Source organism: Aquarana catesbeiana, linkage group LG07 (assembly GCF_042186555.1).
Source record: "Aquarana catesbeiana isolate 2022-GZ linkage group LG07, ASM4218655v1, whole genome shotgun sequence".
Lineage (NCBI taxonomy): Eukaryota > Metazoa > Chordata > Amphibia > Anura > Ranidae > Aquarana > Aquarana catesbeiana.
Genome location: NC_133330.1, coordinates 63,578,120 through 63,596,677, shown reverse-complemented (window position 1 = coordinate 63,596,677; position 18,558 = coordinate 63,578,120). Strand labels below are relative to the sequence as shown.

The 18,558-nt window shown below is 40.0% G+C and overlaps 1 protein-coding gene across 1 annotated transcript in view; it reads right to left on the bottom strand.

Moving 5' to 3' along the window:
• IL17RD (interleukin 17 receptor D) overlaps positions 1–18,558 on the bottom strand; it is a 113,639-nt gene that overhangs the window by 35,450 nt on the left and 59,631 nt on the right. The window contains exons 2-3 of the mRNA XM_073592252.1: positions 2,253–2,310; positions 285–404 (exon numbers count right to left, since the gene is read on the bottom strand). Of these exons, the coding sequence (XP_073448353.1) occupies positions 285–404; positions 2,253–2,310 (178 nt within the window). The remainder of the gene's footprint in view (positions 1–284; positions 405–2,252; positions 2,311–18,558) is intronic.

The following is an 18,558-nucleotide window of genomic DNA, read 5'->3' as shown; positions in this document are numbered from 1 at the left end:
GTAAATCTCCCCCCCTAGTGTCAGAACTGAAATATTGCCGGTAGCAGCCCCAGAGATATAATTCGTATTGCATTCAGTACTGTTTTTTCCTTTTAAACCCATGCTGGGAGACATATAAAAAAAAACAAAAAAAAACTGCTGGACATTGGGCTTTAAGCCACTGGTGCCCAGCCAAAATTAAAATCATCAGTACCAAATTAAATATGAAATAACTGTAACACGTTTTACATTCACCTAAACTTGCAGAAGGAACAAAGTGGTCCGCCTCATTCATTTTAACTTACCAGTAGGACTAGCGGTCCACATTACAGTAACAGCCACCTGGTCGTTGCAAGCATATTGGATGATGGTTATATTCTGCATCTCCGCTATAAGATGCTTCCCCCCAAAATTAGCTGTACAGTCTGTAGAAAGAGAAAGAGAAAATGGTTTAAAGGCTGTCTATACTACAGGCCCTGTATATACTGCAATATATACTCAATCTTGCAAACTGCAAACAGCAGGCTATGTCATGATTAAAATCCAATCCATCCACCTGTCTATATTTATCCATCCACCTATCTCTCTGGTTCTACATTTCACATGTCTGGTAAGGGTGGATTAAAAATCTGAATAAAGGGGGACAGAGGAAAACTAAATAACTTTAAAGGGGGTATTCAAAGGGGGAGATGACAAAAATGTTTGTATAGCCAAACTTTTTTTTTCTAATTTTGGTATGGATGGAAGGATTATAAGGAAGAATGTCAATTTTTTATTGCTGTCTATGTCCCTACTAGGAAGATTCACTCCCTATATTGACTTGGTGATCGTTGTTATCGAGAGAGAAAATTATATTTAAAAAATCAGAGCTGTCACCAGAACAAGGAATATGGAAATATGGAAGAGCCAAGGTAAAAATCTTGAATGGCACATTAAAGTGGCTGTAAAGGCACAAGGTTTTTTACCTTAACCTTCTGTGTGCAGCACCCCCCCCCCCCCCATACTTATCTGAGCCCCCTCTCAATCTAGCGATGTCCATGAGAGCCTTGCCCCTCTGGGAACTCGCACTCCTGATTACCTTTTGGCAGTAGTGGGATCCATTTTTTCCCGATGATGTCAATCATAGCCAATGAGCCAATCATAAGACCGAGGGGGCAGGTCCGAGACATAGCTCTGTATGCGAATAGACACACAGAGTCGTGGACAGGGAGCGTGCCTGCTTGGGTGCCCACAGAGCAAGCTGCTTGCTGTGGTGGTACTCGGCAGGAGGGAGGAGACAGGAGCACAGGTAAGGGACCCCAGATGAGGAGGAGCTGGGCTGCTCTGTGCAAAACTACTACACAAAGCAGGTAAGTATAACATGTTTGTTATAAAAAAAAAACAAGACTCTAATATCATTTTAAACATTTCTTTTACTCTTAGATAAATGTAACAAATTAATTATTAAATATGGAAACTATCCCTACAGGTCTGTTTATAAATGATTCACCCACACAGTTTTCTAACTGGATTCAATTAAAGAAAATGTGTGAATGAATCCTATGTAAAGGTTCAGTGAATCATGTGTGAAAACAATTATAAGTAGACCCATTAAAGTATATGTATAACCAAACATTTGTTTAGCTGTGGATAAGTCAGGGAAAGGTTAGGACCCCTGTTGGATTATTATTGCTACATATGTCTTGTAAAATGTGTCACACTGCCATTACACAGAGGTGTCAATGAAGCATATAGTTATGGTAATATGGATATTGGGAAGCTTGTTGGAAAATGCTTTATAGTTAATAAATCTGTTTTTGTCTTTTCTCTGATTATATATACACTGGACCTAACCAGAGAGATTAGAAAAGAACAAGGAATTGCAGAAATGGACTTTATAGGCACACACATAAGATAACAAATATTTGAAATCTTAATTGGATAAAGTTAAAATCGTGATTTACAAACATATAAAGAAAACACGTCATAATAATGCATTATTATGATGGGTTTTATTTTTATTTTTGTAAATCAAGATTTTAACTTTATCCATTTAAAATGTCAAATATTTTTTATCTTATGTGTGTGCCTATAAAGTCTATTTCTGCAATTCCTTATTCTTTTCCATTCAATATCGGGACATTGGCATATTGTTATTAGTGTATCCACAGTGTCACCCTGTGAGGATACTCGTTAAATTCCAAAACTTTTTGACATAACCAGAGAGATTGTTGATGGCCTGCATGTCACTTCTCATTCATGCATAGAATATTTTGCAGTGAAGAGAAACTTACTGTCATATCGGAATGTGATATTGGGCTGTCCATTGTTTTTGTTTAACAGAGGAATTCCCTAGAAAAAAAAAAATGAATGAATATTAGTGAAAGCCATTTTGTATCTCACAGCATGTACAAAAACTAACAGTAACAAAAAAATAATGATACATAGCTGAATTCCATGACAATTAATAGGATTTCACTGAAAGATTACTATTACTATTATTAAATAGGATTTAAAAAGCAGCAACTGTCTGAACAGATCTTTAAAAAAAAGACAATACAGTTACAACACAATTCAATAAAGAGTAAGAAAAGTAAGGGTGAGATTGATCCAAAGACGAAACTTTTTTCAATTTTAAATAGATTACGGAATGGTTATAACCCATCAGGTTTGTTTTTTCTGCCATCTGTGTCCCATTGGGGACATTTGCCTTCACTTCCGGTCCTATAGCCACAACAGGAAGTAAGAGGAAATCATCCCAAAAGTGAAGGAATTCCCTGGTTGTTATCAGAACTAGTTCAACCCACTGGAAGATTTCCCTCCTATTCTGGTGACAACCCAAAATTTGTTTTGGTGATAATGATAAATAGGACAAATAGAGAGGGTGAATCTCCCTACTGGGGGAACAAACAGCAATAAAAACCTGACAGGTGTTCTAGTCTCTCTCCACCGAGTTAGCACACTGTTTTCTGCCTTGTTTTAGATGTATACATTTATGGCTGATTAATTGATCCACTGATTCTGGTCATATCCAGTTTTTCGCACAGTAAACAATTAAACCTCGGTGACCGTGCCACTACTCTTTGACTCCTCAAATCTTTCCACCATACCTAAACTCTGAAGAAGGGGGAGATCTTTGAAACCACGGCACGCACTGGCTGTTCATGCTGTCCCTTTGTGAACAAATATTTATCTGATTGATCGATTGATCATTTTAATCCAGATCCTTGTTTCGACTTGGTATGGGGTAGAATAGTCTCAGTTAGGCCAGCGATTTACTGAGCGAATTTCTTTCCTGCAACCACGGGTCCTGATGTGGGAATCCCTCCTGCCGGGCCATTGTCTTCTCCCAGCGGGTGAGCAGGGGAAGCCTTTCCCGCTGGGAGAAGACAGTGATTATCGCTAGTGGCTACCGTTAATCACAAGAGAATACGGCAGGCTGGTTGTACCAAAGTTTATCGATCGAACAACTTACATTCAGCCTGCCCATTATCGGTTTGAATCTTGGCCGGTTCTAGCTGAACCGGCCGAGATTCGAACCATGTATGGCTGGCATTAGTGTTGCTCATAGCACCCAATCAGATTCTTTCTTGTTCTTATTCTACACTGGGAGAAGCAACAGGACACTCTCACTATTAGGTCTATATACCCAAAGTTTTTTTCCAATGACAATCCAATAAATCAGACCCTAAACAGCATCTTCCAGTCAAACCTCCCATGTGCCTTACACATCCTGATTGAGTCCCATGAATCAAATGACACGCTGTGATGTTTTAGTACCTCATTAGTATAAATATCTGCCGCATTTGTCAGCCAAACTTCAGAAGTGCCTAGGCCCATTAAAGACATTATAACAACCCAATTAACCGAATCTGAGAAACCTTTGATAACATGAGCCCTTTTCATCTATATCCTCTATTACTCACTATAACATTTTACATAAAACAACCTTTTTCTGCAGCGTTTAAAATGGTAAGGAGCTAAAAAAAAAAGAACATAAAATAACGTATGGGCCACACCATTATCTTCTTTTACTAATCATTACTGAGACACACAATGCAAACAAAAATAGTTTGTGTGTAAATAAATCATGTCAGCAAATGTACCAATCCCTATACAGTATATATTACAAACTTAAACACTCTCTTGTAATCAATTACATGAAGGGTATAGTACTGTCAGAAAAGTGACAGAAGTGTAAATACGTTATGGGAGGACAAATGACAGCAGAATGCACAACTGTTAGAAATTCTGTATATATATTGCCCTACAGAATAGACAGGCAGTGCACAGTCCACATGGGCTTTGCTGCTTAACTGCAGATAGGAAGCAGGAAGCTTTTTTATACAGAGAAAAGACAGAGTTTACCCATAGATGCAGCTACAAACTTATAACAAACTTATAAACACTGCCATCTACTGGCTGAACGTTATATATATATATATATATATATATATATATATATATATATATATATATTTGTTCTACAAAAATACATGAACAATGTATTCCAACAACAACATAACCTGCATGGTAATACAGTCTCATTGGATCCCGAACACTACTTAAGAATGGTATGGTTTCCATACACTGCACGAATGATGGCCAGATAGCCTGAAACAGCTGTATGCATATTGGAATAATTGGCTCTATAGTACTAGGCTAAATTTGCACTAAATACCGGCCATACACGGTTCGAATTTCGAAAGAATTTTCTTTCAAAAATCGTATCTAAGAATTTTCGTACAAATTTCGCACCATTAGTGGGCCGTAGCAACGGCCGATTTTCATGCGGCAATCAAATTTGAGGAATCGGACATGTTGGAAATTTTTAGAAAAACAAACGATTTTATAATCAATGATGGGAGAATCGTGCGAGAAATGTAAAAAGAAAAGAAAATTTACAGAGAGAAAAGAAGATTCCCGGCCACGAAAATTCTTTTCTGTAGCAACATGAGGTAAAATTGAAGGCTTGGTCGGCCGAATTTCGAAAATCAATGGTGGCACCATCGGATCACCAAAAAAAAAAAACTTTCTGATTTTGAAAAGAAAATTCGTTCGAAATTCGACCATGTATGGCCTGCTTAACAGTGGTTCTGGATGTCCTACTGATCAATGGTGCATACGGGAATGATTGTCATGTAAAGAGGAATGATCTTCTTATTTTTGGTAATTGTGATAGAAAGAGACATGTGAGTACCTTCGGTTTTAAGAAGGCTTTACTGTGCTACCCATTGACTAGAGTCAGAGCTTTTTGTTTGCTTTAGTCCCTATTCACAATAACCTGCATGGTTATACTATCATCAACATGAAAAGCTAAAAAAAAAAAAAAAAGATAGATAAGAGTTGGTCTTCAAGAGCTTCTTCCATCATAGAAATTGGCCAGAAGAAAAAACAATTTTCCAGTAAAGTATATTTCTTTTAGGTAATTATATAGTGCTTTTTAGAGTACATGCCAATACAGAGTACTTATGTCAATGTAAAAGAGGGATAATTTTGAAGGAGAACAGGGCTAATAAATTTGTATTTAAAAGAGAGATATCCCATTGGAAGTATGCATATGACCACGATGGTCAGGATTCTTGGTGCCTAAGCTGAATCTCAGGGGCTATTCACACCAGCAGGCTCCATATAGTGCACAGCTGCTGGTGTGTATTATGTAGGGGAGGTGCAAAGCATTGTTACAATGCAGTGCAGTTTACTTTTTCTTAAACTTTATTGAAAGCATTACTAAAGACTTTTTTTTTAATTTTTAATTAAAATAACAAATATGTTATACTTACCTGCGCTGTGCAGTGGTATTGCACAGAACGGCCCTGGATCTCCTTTTTCTCGGGTCCCCCACCAGCGCGGTCCGCTCCTCCTTTTCAGTGTCTGCCCCCATAGCAAGCACTTTCTCTGGGGGCGGACATGCGAGCTGGTTTCAGAGCCAGGCTCTGTGTGTCTATAGATACACACAGAGCCTGGATCGGCCCTGCCCCCTGTTCCCTCCCCACTGTATAAAATTGACAGCAGCAGGAGCCAATGTTGTGTCCAGAGAAGGGAGAGAGGGAGCAGCGATGCTGCTCTTGGGCACAGTGTTGGATTGAGTTCAGCCTCAGGTAAGTAATTAGGGGTGCTGGCGGGAACCAATCTTGGAAGGTCTTTTACCCTAATGCAGAGACTGTATTAAGGTAAACAAAACCGTGTTGGTTCACACAGGGGCAGCCCGACTTGCAGCGCGACTTTGCAAGGCGATCTGCACACAACTTCAGTGGCGGCTTGCAAAATGACTTCTGTATAGAAGTCAATGCAAGTTGCCCTGAAGTCACCCCAAAGTAGTACAGGAACCTTGGAGCGACTTGAGTTGTTCCTATTAGAACGATTCCATAGTACAGAACGGAGCATGACCTGTCAGGCGGCTAAGTCGCCTGACAAGTAGCCCCTGTGTGAACCGGCACTTAGCCTTTACAGCCACTTGAAAAGTCACAAAATGCCATTTTAATCAACTCCATGCACTGCAGCATGTTGCTATGCATAGCAATAGCTAATCGCAAGGTACTACATAAAATTGCAACCTGTCCTTATATTTTTTTCAAAGGAAACAATAGGAGCATTTGCTTTGTCTGCGCATTTGGACTCTCAACACTTCCCCATGGGGCTGGTATTAAAGAGGACGTAAACTCTCCCACTCTGATGCTTCTTTTTATTTAGTCCATTAGAATAAGTAATTATCAAACTATAGCCACTGTAATCCAGCCCAAATCGCATTTTACTTACAGTTTTAAGAAACTTTAAAAAACTTGTTTCCAGGGGTAAGGCAGCACCATTTTAAGTATTGTTTTCTGAGTCCACAGTAGAGTGTATTTCCGCCCTTACATTGATCACTTCCTGTACTGTTAACCAAGCCTCCTTCTCAATCCGTTTCTATGGTAACCCTGCTTCACTGCTCATAGCTGACTTGTTTTATTTCATAGTATTTACTTGTGCCATCTAGTGTTTGCCTATGTCAGTCTTATCAGCTTCAGCTGATAAGACTGCAGTAATGCTGTCAGATGCCCAGGATTATATTCCATGTGATGTCACATGAGGTGTAGTAGGAAGCTCTGGGTGATTATGCAGTCTCGTAGGGTTTCAGTGTTGTGCCGTAGGAAGTCCTGATAACAGACAAACAAGCACACAGAGTGTGCTGTAAATCAGGGGAGATATGGGCATGCTCAGTGACGTCATTCTAAAGAACAAAAAGGATTACAACTATACTAAGCAACTAAGGAGATTTCTACAAGCAGTGTTCATTAGGGTTTTTTTATGCTGAATTACATGGGACAAAGTTGTCGGGGAGAGTTTACAACCACTTTAACCTGCCTTTACACAACAGCAAAATAATCATTTTATGCTTTCCAACTCAACTCTAGAAAGACTGTTTCACAACTGCACCAAATTATATAGTCACCTAACAATCGTCCAATGTGTAAGGATTAAGAAAGAAAAAAAAAAAAGAAAGAAAGAAAGCAAAGGTGAGTGCGCAACTGTGCACAAAGACTTAAACCTTTTATTATTTGCAGGGTATACATAACAATGGTCTTCACTGCTATTTAGATGGCTCATAAAAGATTGGGTGCCTGGGGCAAACTAGTGTGGAACCATCTGTTTAACTAAATAACAGGAACTTCCTCTCTAATTAACAAGCATACAACAGCCTAGGAGTGTCCCTGTGTTTATGGCGATCTGAACACAGCTGCCTAAGCTGTATTGGTGTCAGCACCGCCCCTAAACCTGCAGTTTTATTACCATCAATAGAATTAGAATTGTTGCTTCATTAATGCCAATATTAATTGTACTCTACCTGGATGACATGTCTGTGGACATCCTTTACATAGCAATATCAACAATGCACAGCCCTCACATAAACTACCAAAATGATGGGCTAATAGTGAGAAACTTTTCCTAAAGCCAGCCATACATGGATCTAGTGAATTGACCGAATTTTGATCCATGTATGGGCAGGGGGATTGTACATAAGTTGATCAGTAGATTGACTTCTGTACAACCTCCCTGTTGGAATATGTCCGCTCGATCAGCGCCGCGGGCCATAGCCGGTAATGCTGATGCCTATCGGTGTATTCTGAAGGTGGGGAAATCTCCCCACCGCCAGACTATAAAGACACAAGGGGAGGATTCCTCCATCCACCTCAAATGTGTGGATGGGGGAACAAAGCAAAAAAAATAATTATCTATGGGCTGCCTAAAATAGAAATATGGAGAATGCCACTGCGGACTTCTCATTCTGCAAATGCTATTTGACTGGCTGTTAATCAGATCCTGTGGCTTCAATACTTTGAGTTACTAAGCTGGAACAAGAATACATATAAAGACTTTTCTGGTGTGCATACTGGATTCCTTCCACTTCTGGTGACAGCTGTAAAATGTAGGTTTTCCAGTTATTTTCGGTCACGGTAACAAAAATATTGTAGCTGCTGACTTTTAATATGAGGACACTTACCTGTCCATAAATCCAGCGATGTCCTCACCCGAACCGATTCTTCAATCCGCTTCGGGTGCAGGCGCTGGCAGAGCAAGTACGAGATACGGGAAGTGAAGCATTGGGGCTTCACAGCCAATTTCTTATTGCACATGCGCGAGTCACGCTGTGCCTTGTAAATGGTTCCATCGTTTTCTGGGATCTGTGATGTGTCCCAGAAGACTGCGGGGGGATGGAGGGGGGCCGAACTTCTGGCTCAGATCGCCGCAGCGATCTGAGCCAGAAGCGGGAGCCAGTACATGTCAAGACCAGTGCAAACTCCACTTTAATTAAAAATTAAAAAAGAAAAGGCAATTGTTTGAGATACTTTAGCAAACTAGATGCCATTCCATTAGGGGTTTACATCATGTTCATCCAAAAGGACACTGTTTTATTGGTGTCGATCAAAAGAGGCAAACATACGGTCACCTGAAACATCCTGAACAGCCCCAAAGTTGCTTTATTTAATAAAATCACAGATAAATATAAACTAAAGTGTACAAGGTCAGCAAGTTGATCCCTCGGAGTCCAGGTGATAAGCGTATGTTAAATGATGTTAGAAAAGAAAGCGTGTTGTGTTTGCTTATACAGGTCACTGTGGATGATGACAAGAGTAGAAGTGGAGCCAGGCTTTCCACTACAAGGCCTATTCCACATAAGAACCACTCAGTTAATTCACTCCAATATAAAGATTACATGGAAATATACTTTATCCAATTTTAATTCAAAATACAGCTATTATCCTGCCAACCTTCCAGAAAAACACTGGAAAACCTAAAATATCTACAGATATATATGCTGTATTTTAGAACCCAACATTGGAAACATCGATCTGTTGATGTGTGATTTTTCAGTGATTTTCTATCACACAATCTTTATTGTATAACTCATTTGCCATGTTACGCTAATAGAAACATTCTATGGAGTATGCTGTGTACTTCCTCTTCATGGAAGCACTATTTTGTGTTTTTCCAAAGTCACTGTAGAGCAGTGTTTTCCAACCACAGTCCTCAACTACCCCCAACAGGCCATGTTTTGGGAATCTGCCTTAGATAAAATAGCTGTCATAAATATCAAGCCATAGAAATTGATTTAAAGCACCTGTGCAAGGTGATGGAAATCCTGGGGGTACAGGAAGAGTGAGGTTGGGAACCACTGCTGTGGAGTATAGCAGCACTCAACGTCGTAACGCTTGCCAACGCCAAGGTGGAGACAACACAACAGTCTTATTCTCCAGATCGGCCTTTCAAACGTTTTAACGTAGAGGAGCTCTTTCTGGTTCTCGAAGAACCCCTGCTAATATGCACTATGTCTACAACTCACTGATTATGTTAGTGGTCAAAGGAAAGAGTGCTCCCCACATTTATGGTCAGTGGGAAGAATCGCCCCTTATAGATAGAAAAAGAGAACATTGAACATCATTGCTGAAGAAACCCATTGCTGAAGGAACCCATCGAAACCTCTGGAGGAACCCTAGTTGAGAAAGGTGGCTCCAGATGGTACACAATTATGTAAGGTACTCTATGTGCACATCTTAGGAGCTTACCATCAGGTAGCTTCAATAATAATGAAGGTAGCTTCAAACCATAATTGAAAGAAAACAGCACACAGCACATCTGACTAAGGGACTTTCTTTAATTGCAGAATCACTACACAATACAAGCCATAATGTAACACCAAATCACTATATGCAGGGCGCCTTGAAAAAGCGTTCATATATGAGAGATGGTCGTTGGTGACCTGATGTTAATATATGAAACAGCCATTGGTGACTTGGTGTTAGTGGCTTGTTTTGTCCCGTTACTCCACAATAAATGAAGATCCCTTAATTGGGGTTGCTCCACCCTACTTTCATTACAATAAAGTTGTTTTATGTTTTTCTGGAACTGCTACGTGTATAGTTTGCACTATTATTTCATTAGTCATTAGTATTTATGTAGTAATAGTTTGCATGAAGGTGAACATTCAAGGAATCAACTACAAGTCTGGAGTGCGGGGTTTTATATCTTTATATAGGCTAATTTAGTCTACATTAGTAAATTTTTTGCTACAACAAAGTTTTCACTGATGAACAGCCGGAAAATTCAGTTGCATTCAATCTATTATGTATATGACCAACCTTATAAAAAATTTAGTTAGTGATAAAAATGCACAGTTCAGTAGTAAAATGCAAGTGCTGTACTAGAATGACACTGAAAAAGGGCCAGGCAATCCCTGTACTGACAGATTACCTACAGACTAATCCACCTAGAGATAATGTTCCTTTCTGTAGCTGTAACATGACTACAAAGGCTCCAGGACAGACTTTCTCAGCCTTTTTACCCCAGAGGAGGCCTTGAAATAATTTTCAGGCCTTCAGTGAGATTACTCAATGAAGGGGGGGGGGGGGGTGGGGGGGTCATTGACACATTGGTGGTGGCAAGTATGTCCCCTTTACAGGGGTGGCCATAATGAAACCAGGGTGGATATAAATCAATGATTTAAAAAAAAAAATTAAAATCAGATTTTTTTTCTATTTAAATTGGATGTTTTTGATTTTTATCTAATTTATTTTAATAAAATGCTTTTGGAGTAAAAATCTACCTAAAGATAGTTTTCTATTTATGATACATTAACCACTTCAGCCCCAGAAGATTTGGCTGCTCAATGACCAGGCCACTTTTTGCGATACAGCACTGCGTCGCTTTAACTGACAATTGCGCGGTCATGCGACGCTGTACCCAAACAAAATTGACGTCCTTTTTTCCCAACAAATAGAGCTTTCTTTTGGGGGGTATTTGATCATCTCTGTGGTTTTTATTTTTTTGCACTATACACAAAAAAATTGCGACAATTTTGAAAAAAAACACAATATTTTGTACTTTTTGCTATAATAAAAGCCAAAGGTTCTGTATATGCCGTTCCTTCACAGCTGTGTGCTGCGGCCGAGACTCCTGCATGCATCGTGTGTGACGTCATTACAGCTCCACCAGTCAGAAGGCCGAAAACCTGGAAGTAAGACCAGGTGAAGATGGAAGCCTCTGCAGCATTGACAGCGCACCGCTGGAGGGCTTCATCTTAAGGTAAGTCTTTCATAATGTGCTAGTATGCGATGCATACTAGCACATTATGATATTGCCATTTTGGGGTGAAACTTTTTTTTTTTTATGAAGACTTTACTATCACTTTAAAGAGGGGACTGTGATGTAAAGGGTTCTATGTTGTGAAAGGTACACTGAAGACGATGACGTCCGTGGGGGGGACTGTGATGTGTTATGGCGCTAACGAGATTCGGACCTCTGCTGACTAGACCTCTGTAAATTTTTATTCAAGGCTCCTGCTATAGAATATAATGGCACTGCAGAGGACTTAGAGGCACCCTAAAGAACAATAAGTATTTTAAAAGTTTAGGAACCCTCGAGTATCCAATCAGAAACAGTCCTACATGATCTGATTACATTAAATTGATTTCTATGGGCTGATCCATTTGTTGCCTTCTGCAATACCTTATTGGATTACTCTTTGAGGCTGGGTTTACATATGAGCTGCATGTGGCTCACAGCAGGGGTCCGATGCGTCCTGGTTCACCGTTTCAGGTCCGATTTCAGCCTGAATTTTGGATGCACATGGTTTTTGTGCAAATCACACAACCTTTGTGGTTATAATTTTCTGCTGACGAAGTTTGGCATAACTATCTGTACTTCCACCTGAACGCCCTACTTCTACAGGTGAACATTCCATGAAAAGCCACATTAGCCATTCATTAGAACTCTGAATGTCATGTCGTGCTAGAGTAAAGCACTAAGATAATACTCCAGATCTTGTGTACTTAAGATAAGTGCTTGTGTCACAGCATAAAGAGATGTCTGTATGATAAGGAAATCGTCTACAGAAAAATTCATTAACTGCCTCAGGTCTAGACTGGCCCCGGTTACCTGGAATCCATCATCCCCTTTTGCATTTCCCCTCCAGCACGGAAAGAGTCAGGAATTCCAGGGCCGCCAAAGGATGAGAGAGCGGTTTGAGCAAACACGCGTGCGTTCACCCCATGTGCGTGCAAAGGAAATCCTTGTTACAACCTACAGATGTTATCAGAGGTTTTTCGGCTACACAATGCTGTACAGGTGCATGCTGCAAGGCCCGATGCATGGGGCGTCACTTCAAAAGGCAAAACAAACGATGACATTTGGGTGTGCGTGACAGCAGGAGAAAACAATCACTTGCTGCTAAATCAGTTTAAAGATGCTTATTTTGTTTCAATGTGTAATCATGGGGAAAACAGGAAAAAAGTCAGATGAAAGAAAAAAAAAGAGACAATCTGTGTTCCACTGTAACCTGAGACAAGGGGACAGGAATGCAGAATGGGAGTCTGGAGACTCGGTGAGCTGGGTGAGATCAGGATAGACCTCCTCCTCTATTTGGCACAAGCACAAAGTCACTGGAACAAAAAAAGTGGCACCAGAAAAGAAAAAAAAAAAATCAAAAGGGCTATGTAAGCCAAGAGATTTATGCGCCTTAAAGTGCACCTGTCACCTATAAACAATAGGCCTGGTATAAAATCTAGAAGACATGAAAAGACTAGGCACAGGCTGTAGCGGGCATGTCAAACGGGTGTTTTCTGCTCATTCCTTTCTGGGGCCCTGGGTCAGAAATTTGAACCCAAAATGAATGAGACCTAGGCTATTTCATCGGTCATAAAGGCTTCCTTACAACATTTAAAGCTCAAAAATGAACACATTTAATGACTCTCTTCTCAGGGATAAATTATTGTTAGTTGCAGTTATTATTATTATACAATTACCAAAGTGCTTTAATAGTGCTTAGAATTAAGTAGGTGTGGCTTTCAGTAAATCTAATGTTGGCCATGGAGGCAACAATGAATGATTAAGTAATAACAGATTAAGGATCCATTTACATTATGTACAGTGACTGGCATTTTTCCGCTCTAGATTAACGCCAATCATGGCAGTCATCTTAGGTTGAAAAAATGGCTGAGGGTCCCAAAAAAGAATGAGCAGGTAAAGCCTATGCCCACTTTAGGCTTCACCTGCTATTTTCATGTCCTCTAGTTGTTATACCAGGCCTATTGTTTATAGGTGAGAGGTGCGCATTACAACCCCTAAATCTCTTGGCTTACATGATTTTTTTTTTTCACACTGAAATGCTGCCTTCAGTCCATCATGGAAAAATGTAGACGTGCGCACCTGACGCCAGCCCCGGTGAACACAACACAGCTCTGGTGCAATAGAACAACAAGAATGAAATGGTATTTTGACATTTCAATAAAGTTTTAAAAGAAAGGGGAAAAAAGGGTAAATAATGCCTTGCGTTATAAAAACTCAACACACGACCCCCCCACCCTGCCAGCACACAGAGAACACTAGGTGGCAAGCTAAAACGGATCATTTTAGTGCGCAGCTAGCGCACAGGAACCCTTTCCAAAGTCAGACTGCAAGGAGTCCCATTGATGTGAATGAGCCCCATTGAAAAAAAAAGTGATTTCCCTTGTCATGTGCAACTCAAGTTGCATCTAAAATACACTATATTGTCTTAGTCCATAGGGTTCATTAGTGCACAAAGCAAGGTCCATAAAGAGATGGATGAGTGAGTTTGGGGTGGAGGAACTTGACTGGCCTGCACAGAGGCCTGACCTCAACCCAACAGAACACCTTTGGGATCAATTAGAGCGGAGACTGTGAGCCAGGCCTTCCTGTGCAACATCAGTGCCTGACCTCACAAATGCACTTTTGGAAGAATGGTCAAACATTCCCATAGACACACTCCTAAACCTTGTGGACAGCCTTCCTAGATAAGTTGAAGCTGTTACAGCTGCAAAGGGTGGGTCAACCCAATATTGAACCCTACGGACTAAGACTTGGATGCCATTAAAGTTCTTGTTTTTTTCCAATGACAACTGTCTAAGAGGGAATTTTCCTCTCATTTCCTGTTGTTTCTGCGGCACATCTAGTAAAGGGAAATCTCCACAGATGGAGTTGTAATATTCCGTACTGAACTACTCCATCCAAAATAAAAAAAAAAAGGCTTTAGATACACTTTACATTTTTATTTGGCACAGTTCAAATTGGCCAACCCAATTGTCTCATCATTGGACATACGACACTGTCCCATATCTACAGTGAGAGAAAAATGACTGACCTTCATTATAGTCCAATTGTGGATATTACTATGAATCCCTCACAGAATATTAATTGGAAGGACTGCTTTGCATGTTCAGTCACATTACCAACAGATTATCTAACTCCATTATTGACGAGATGCCCCCATCTGCGTCACCGCCACATTCCAGTTCAAACACCTGATTCCTTTTAAACTTTGTCCATTATATTCTATGAAATACTTCAGAGCATAATAATGATCCCCTTCTAGCCGGTTCCCTTAATCCTTCCCTGCTGTGCCTGTTTTGTGCGTCATTTATTGTCTGTCTCTGATTGAAGGACTTCTGGGATTCATTTCCTGAAATGGGGTGTAGCAGAATTAAAGTGCATGATTATCTGGGGTACAATCGCATGGCTTAATGGTGTAATAGGCTTTGTTAGTTTAGAGACTCTGGAGTCAAGTCCTGTAGCAGATCCCGGTGGTCCTTTTCCATCGAACCTGTAGAGACCGTTGGAATGCTGCTGAACCTGACCTGCTTATCTGAGCTATAGACCTTCCATATAAAAACAAGCCAGCAGAGCTACATTAGATGTGTATGGAGCAACAAACTCTGTACGCTACTAGCATACAGGCTCCAATGTCAATGCTAAAGACAACTACTATACAGTATAGTTTTAGTTGCTCCAAAAATGTAACAAGTATACCAAGTCAGTTCAATCTGTGCACATTTACAGTATAACAACATACACTATATTACCAAAAGTATTGAGATGCTTGCCTTTACACGCACATAAACTTTAATGGCATCCCTGTCTTAGTCTGTAGGGTTCAATATTGAGTTGGCCCCCCTTTGCGGCTATGACAGCTTCAACTCTTCTGGGAAGGCCACAAGATTTAGGAGTGTGTCTATGGGAATGTTTGACCATTCATTCAGAAGCGCATTTGTGAGGTCAGGCATGGATGTTGGATAAGAAGGCCCGGCTCGCAGTCTGGACACATGGATCTCAATGGAGCACACATGGTGATTTCACTGTGCTTTAGTCCATTACTTACTTCCTCCAGCGCCAGAAATGAAGGTCCATACTGAGGTACAGACCTGGGGCAAGATTCTGCAGGAGCCTATGGATTGCACCAGAGATCTACTGATTGCTGTTGCAATACTCTGCAGGTTCGAAATGACAAAAGTCAATAAATGCGCATTTATTTATTTATTTGTTATTAATGTGAGTGTATTTATTCAATTTTTGCAAAATGTGGAATTAGCCTTTAAAGATTAGAGAGCTGTGTTTTTTTACATCTGCCTGAAGTTCAGTTTCTAGGAAAGAAAGGCTATATCAATTTCAACATCCTGAACTGTTATCTTTTTTTTCTACAACTGCTCACCCCATCCAGGTACAAAAGGATATGACTTCTATCTTGGCTAACAATGGGACGAAACCCCTCTGGCTTTATTGCCTAATAAACAGTCTTTAGTCTCCTCAATAACGCACACCTGCACCAACACCTTAAGTGTTACTTGAAAGTTTATACAAAGTTCAAAGGCACTTTACAAGCAGCGAGGAAGTGTGTCTTTATTCTTCTGCGAGCCTTCATCTCAGATGTGAGCAGATGGGTTTATATTGATGACAAAAACCTCTGGGTGTTACCAAAATGACAACCATTCCCTTGAAGAGGTCCTATCACTTAACCACACAGCAAACAGGCTTTTTATTAAATCTAAAAAATCAACAAAGAGAATGCAGCCCGATTTTCCAGCACCTTGACTTACTAAACACATTACTGAATTAGGTTATCAATATTTGTGCAATTTTGATAGCAGATGGTAATGTATGAAGATTACGAAGAGGACCGCACTTTATTGTGGGACAAGATTCATTGGACTATTATTCTTATATTTATTTATATTTCATTTGTTCATTTTTTAGTTTTTGTATGCACTTATATTTTGTTTATATTTTTTTAGATTCTTGCTGCACGATATATATCAATGTATGAAGATTATCAGGTTATCCTTTTTATCAATACCACTTTTTTTTTAGGTTGTGAATCTTCTCTGATAGACCAGGTGGAGAGGCAGGGCAATGACCTCATGCTTTCCACCGCAATCAATAAGAGAATACTTATTTTCCTTCAGAAAATGCAAAGCATACTCTGAATGGCACCCATGCTGAGCAGCCAACCTCCTGTGTTCACAATGCATCAGGACGGCTGCTCAGCACGGGGCGCACGAGCATGTGGAGATCACTGGAGTAGTGGCATCTACTACAGTCATTTCCAGCTTCCAGGGGCATCATTCAGGTATGGTATATACAGTTACATTGTTCCAAGTTGGCCCAATTAACTTTGTATAATCTAGACATAGGTGGAATTTTTCTTTAATGTTCTGTACTGCAACGTAGGGAATAAGTGTTCCCTTACTTTTTTTTTCTTTTTTTAAACATGGCCCAATTATGCCTGTTTGCATGAATTGCCACCTGCCAACATCTGCCCCCCCCCCCCCAAACAGCACACACACACACACACACACACATATACACATACAGGGATTGGACAAAATTATGGAAACTAAAATTTTGGCCGCTGAAAATTGTGTTTTCGGCATTTTTCAGATAGAAAAAAAGGTGCCAATAATGGTGCAGAGCACACGTGTGATTTTCCTTGATTTTACCACAATTTTACTGTGCTTATTGGTGTGCTTTTCATAGGTCATGTGACTCATAAATTGCATCAAAAACGTAACACGGGTGCGTTACTGATGCGTTCTTGCTGCATTTTCAATGCATTTCAACGGGGAGGAGCGTTTTTGGTGTAGTTTTTTAACTGACCAAAAATGCAGCAAGTAAGATTTTTAACACCACAATGGAAGTGCAACAGACCGGTGTGAAGACATACACAGAATTTAAAGAGATGCATTTTTCTTGAGCTTTTCTTGCACTAAAGGTGCCGATAATGGTCGACAAAAAATTCATATTCATTTAAATTCATTATATTAATTAAAAAAACGAATATAATACAATTGTATTTCAAATATATAAATTTTTTACCAAAATTTCCATTCGCTGCACCTCTAATGGTAAAAGAACGACATTGTTACCTAATGAGATGTTGGACCACATTTGGCATCCAAGATGGTTTAAATTCTTCTTGGAATTGACAATATTGGTGGATAATGGAGTCTGATGCCACTCTTCCTGCAAAAATCCGGGTCACAATCCTGCGCAATGTCTTTTTGTCTCTTTTGGTCAATTGACCATGTCGACCATGCTTATCAGACGACATTTTCCAGGAAACTGTATATGCCACCATAACCTTTGATACTGTACCTCACAACACCGCAAATTAATTGGTAACTTCAGTCACAGAGGCACTAGCTAAGTGGACACCAACAATTTGCAATCTAGCACCGCACACAGTGAATGACCAAAGTGAGGCTTCCCACCAGTTAGTGTTACATCACTTCGCCTTTCAACACGAAACATGTTGTCACTTTCACACCTGCAAATCATGTAATGTTTCCATATTTTTGTCCAACCCCATTATATACAGTGCATATAAAAAGTCCACACACCCCTGTAAAAATGTCAGGTTTCTGTGATGTAAAAAAATGAGACAAAGATAAATCATTTCAGAACTTTTTCCATAATGTGACCTATAAACTGTACAACTCAGTTGAAAAACAAACTGAAATCTTTTAGGGGGGGGAGTAAAAATAAAAAACCTAAATAATGTGGTTACATAAGTGTGCACACCTTCTTATAACTGGGGATGTAGCTGTGTTCAGAATAAGGGCCCTTTCACACATGCGGACAGTATGTCCGTATTTCATCCATCCGTTTTCGGATGAAATACGGACATACATGCATCCCTATGGGATAGCGGGTGTCAGCGGATGTACATCCGCTAACACCCGATGTTGTCCGGCTCCGCTCTCGTCCGATTCTGCGGACGGAAGAAAATCCTATTTTTCTATCCGTCTGCAGAGCGGATCGGATGAACACGGACAG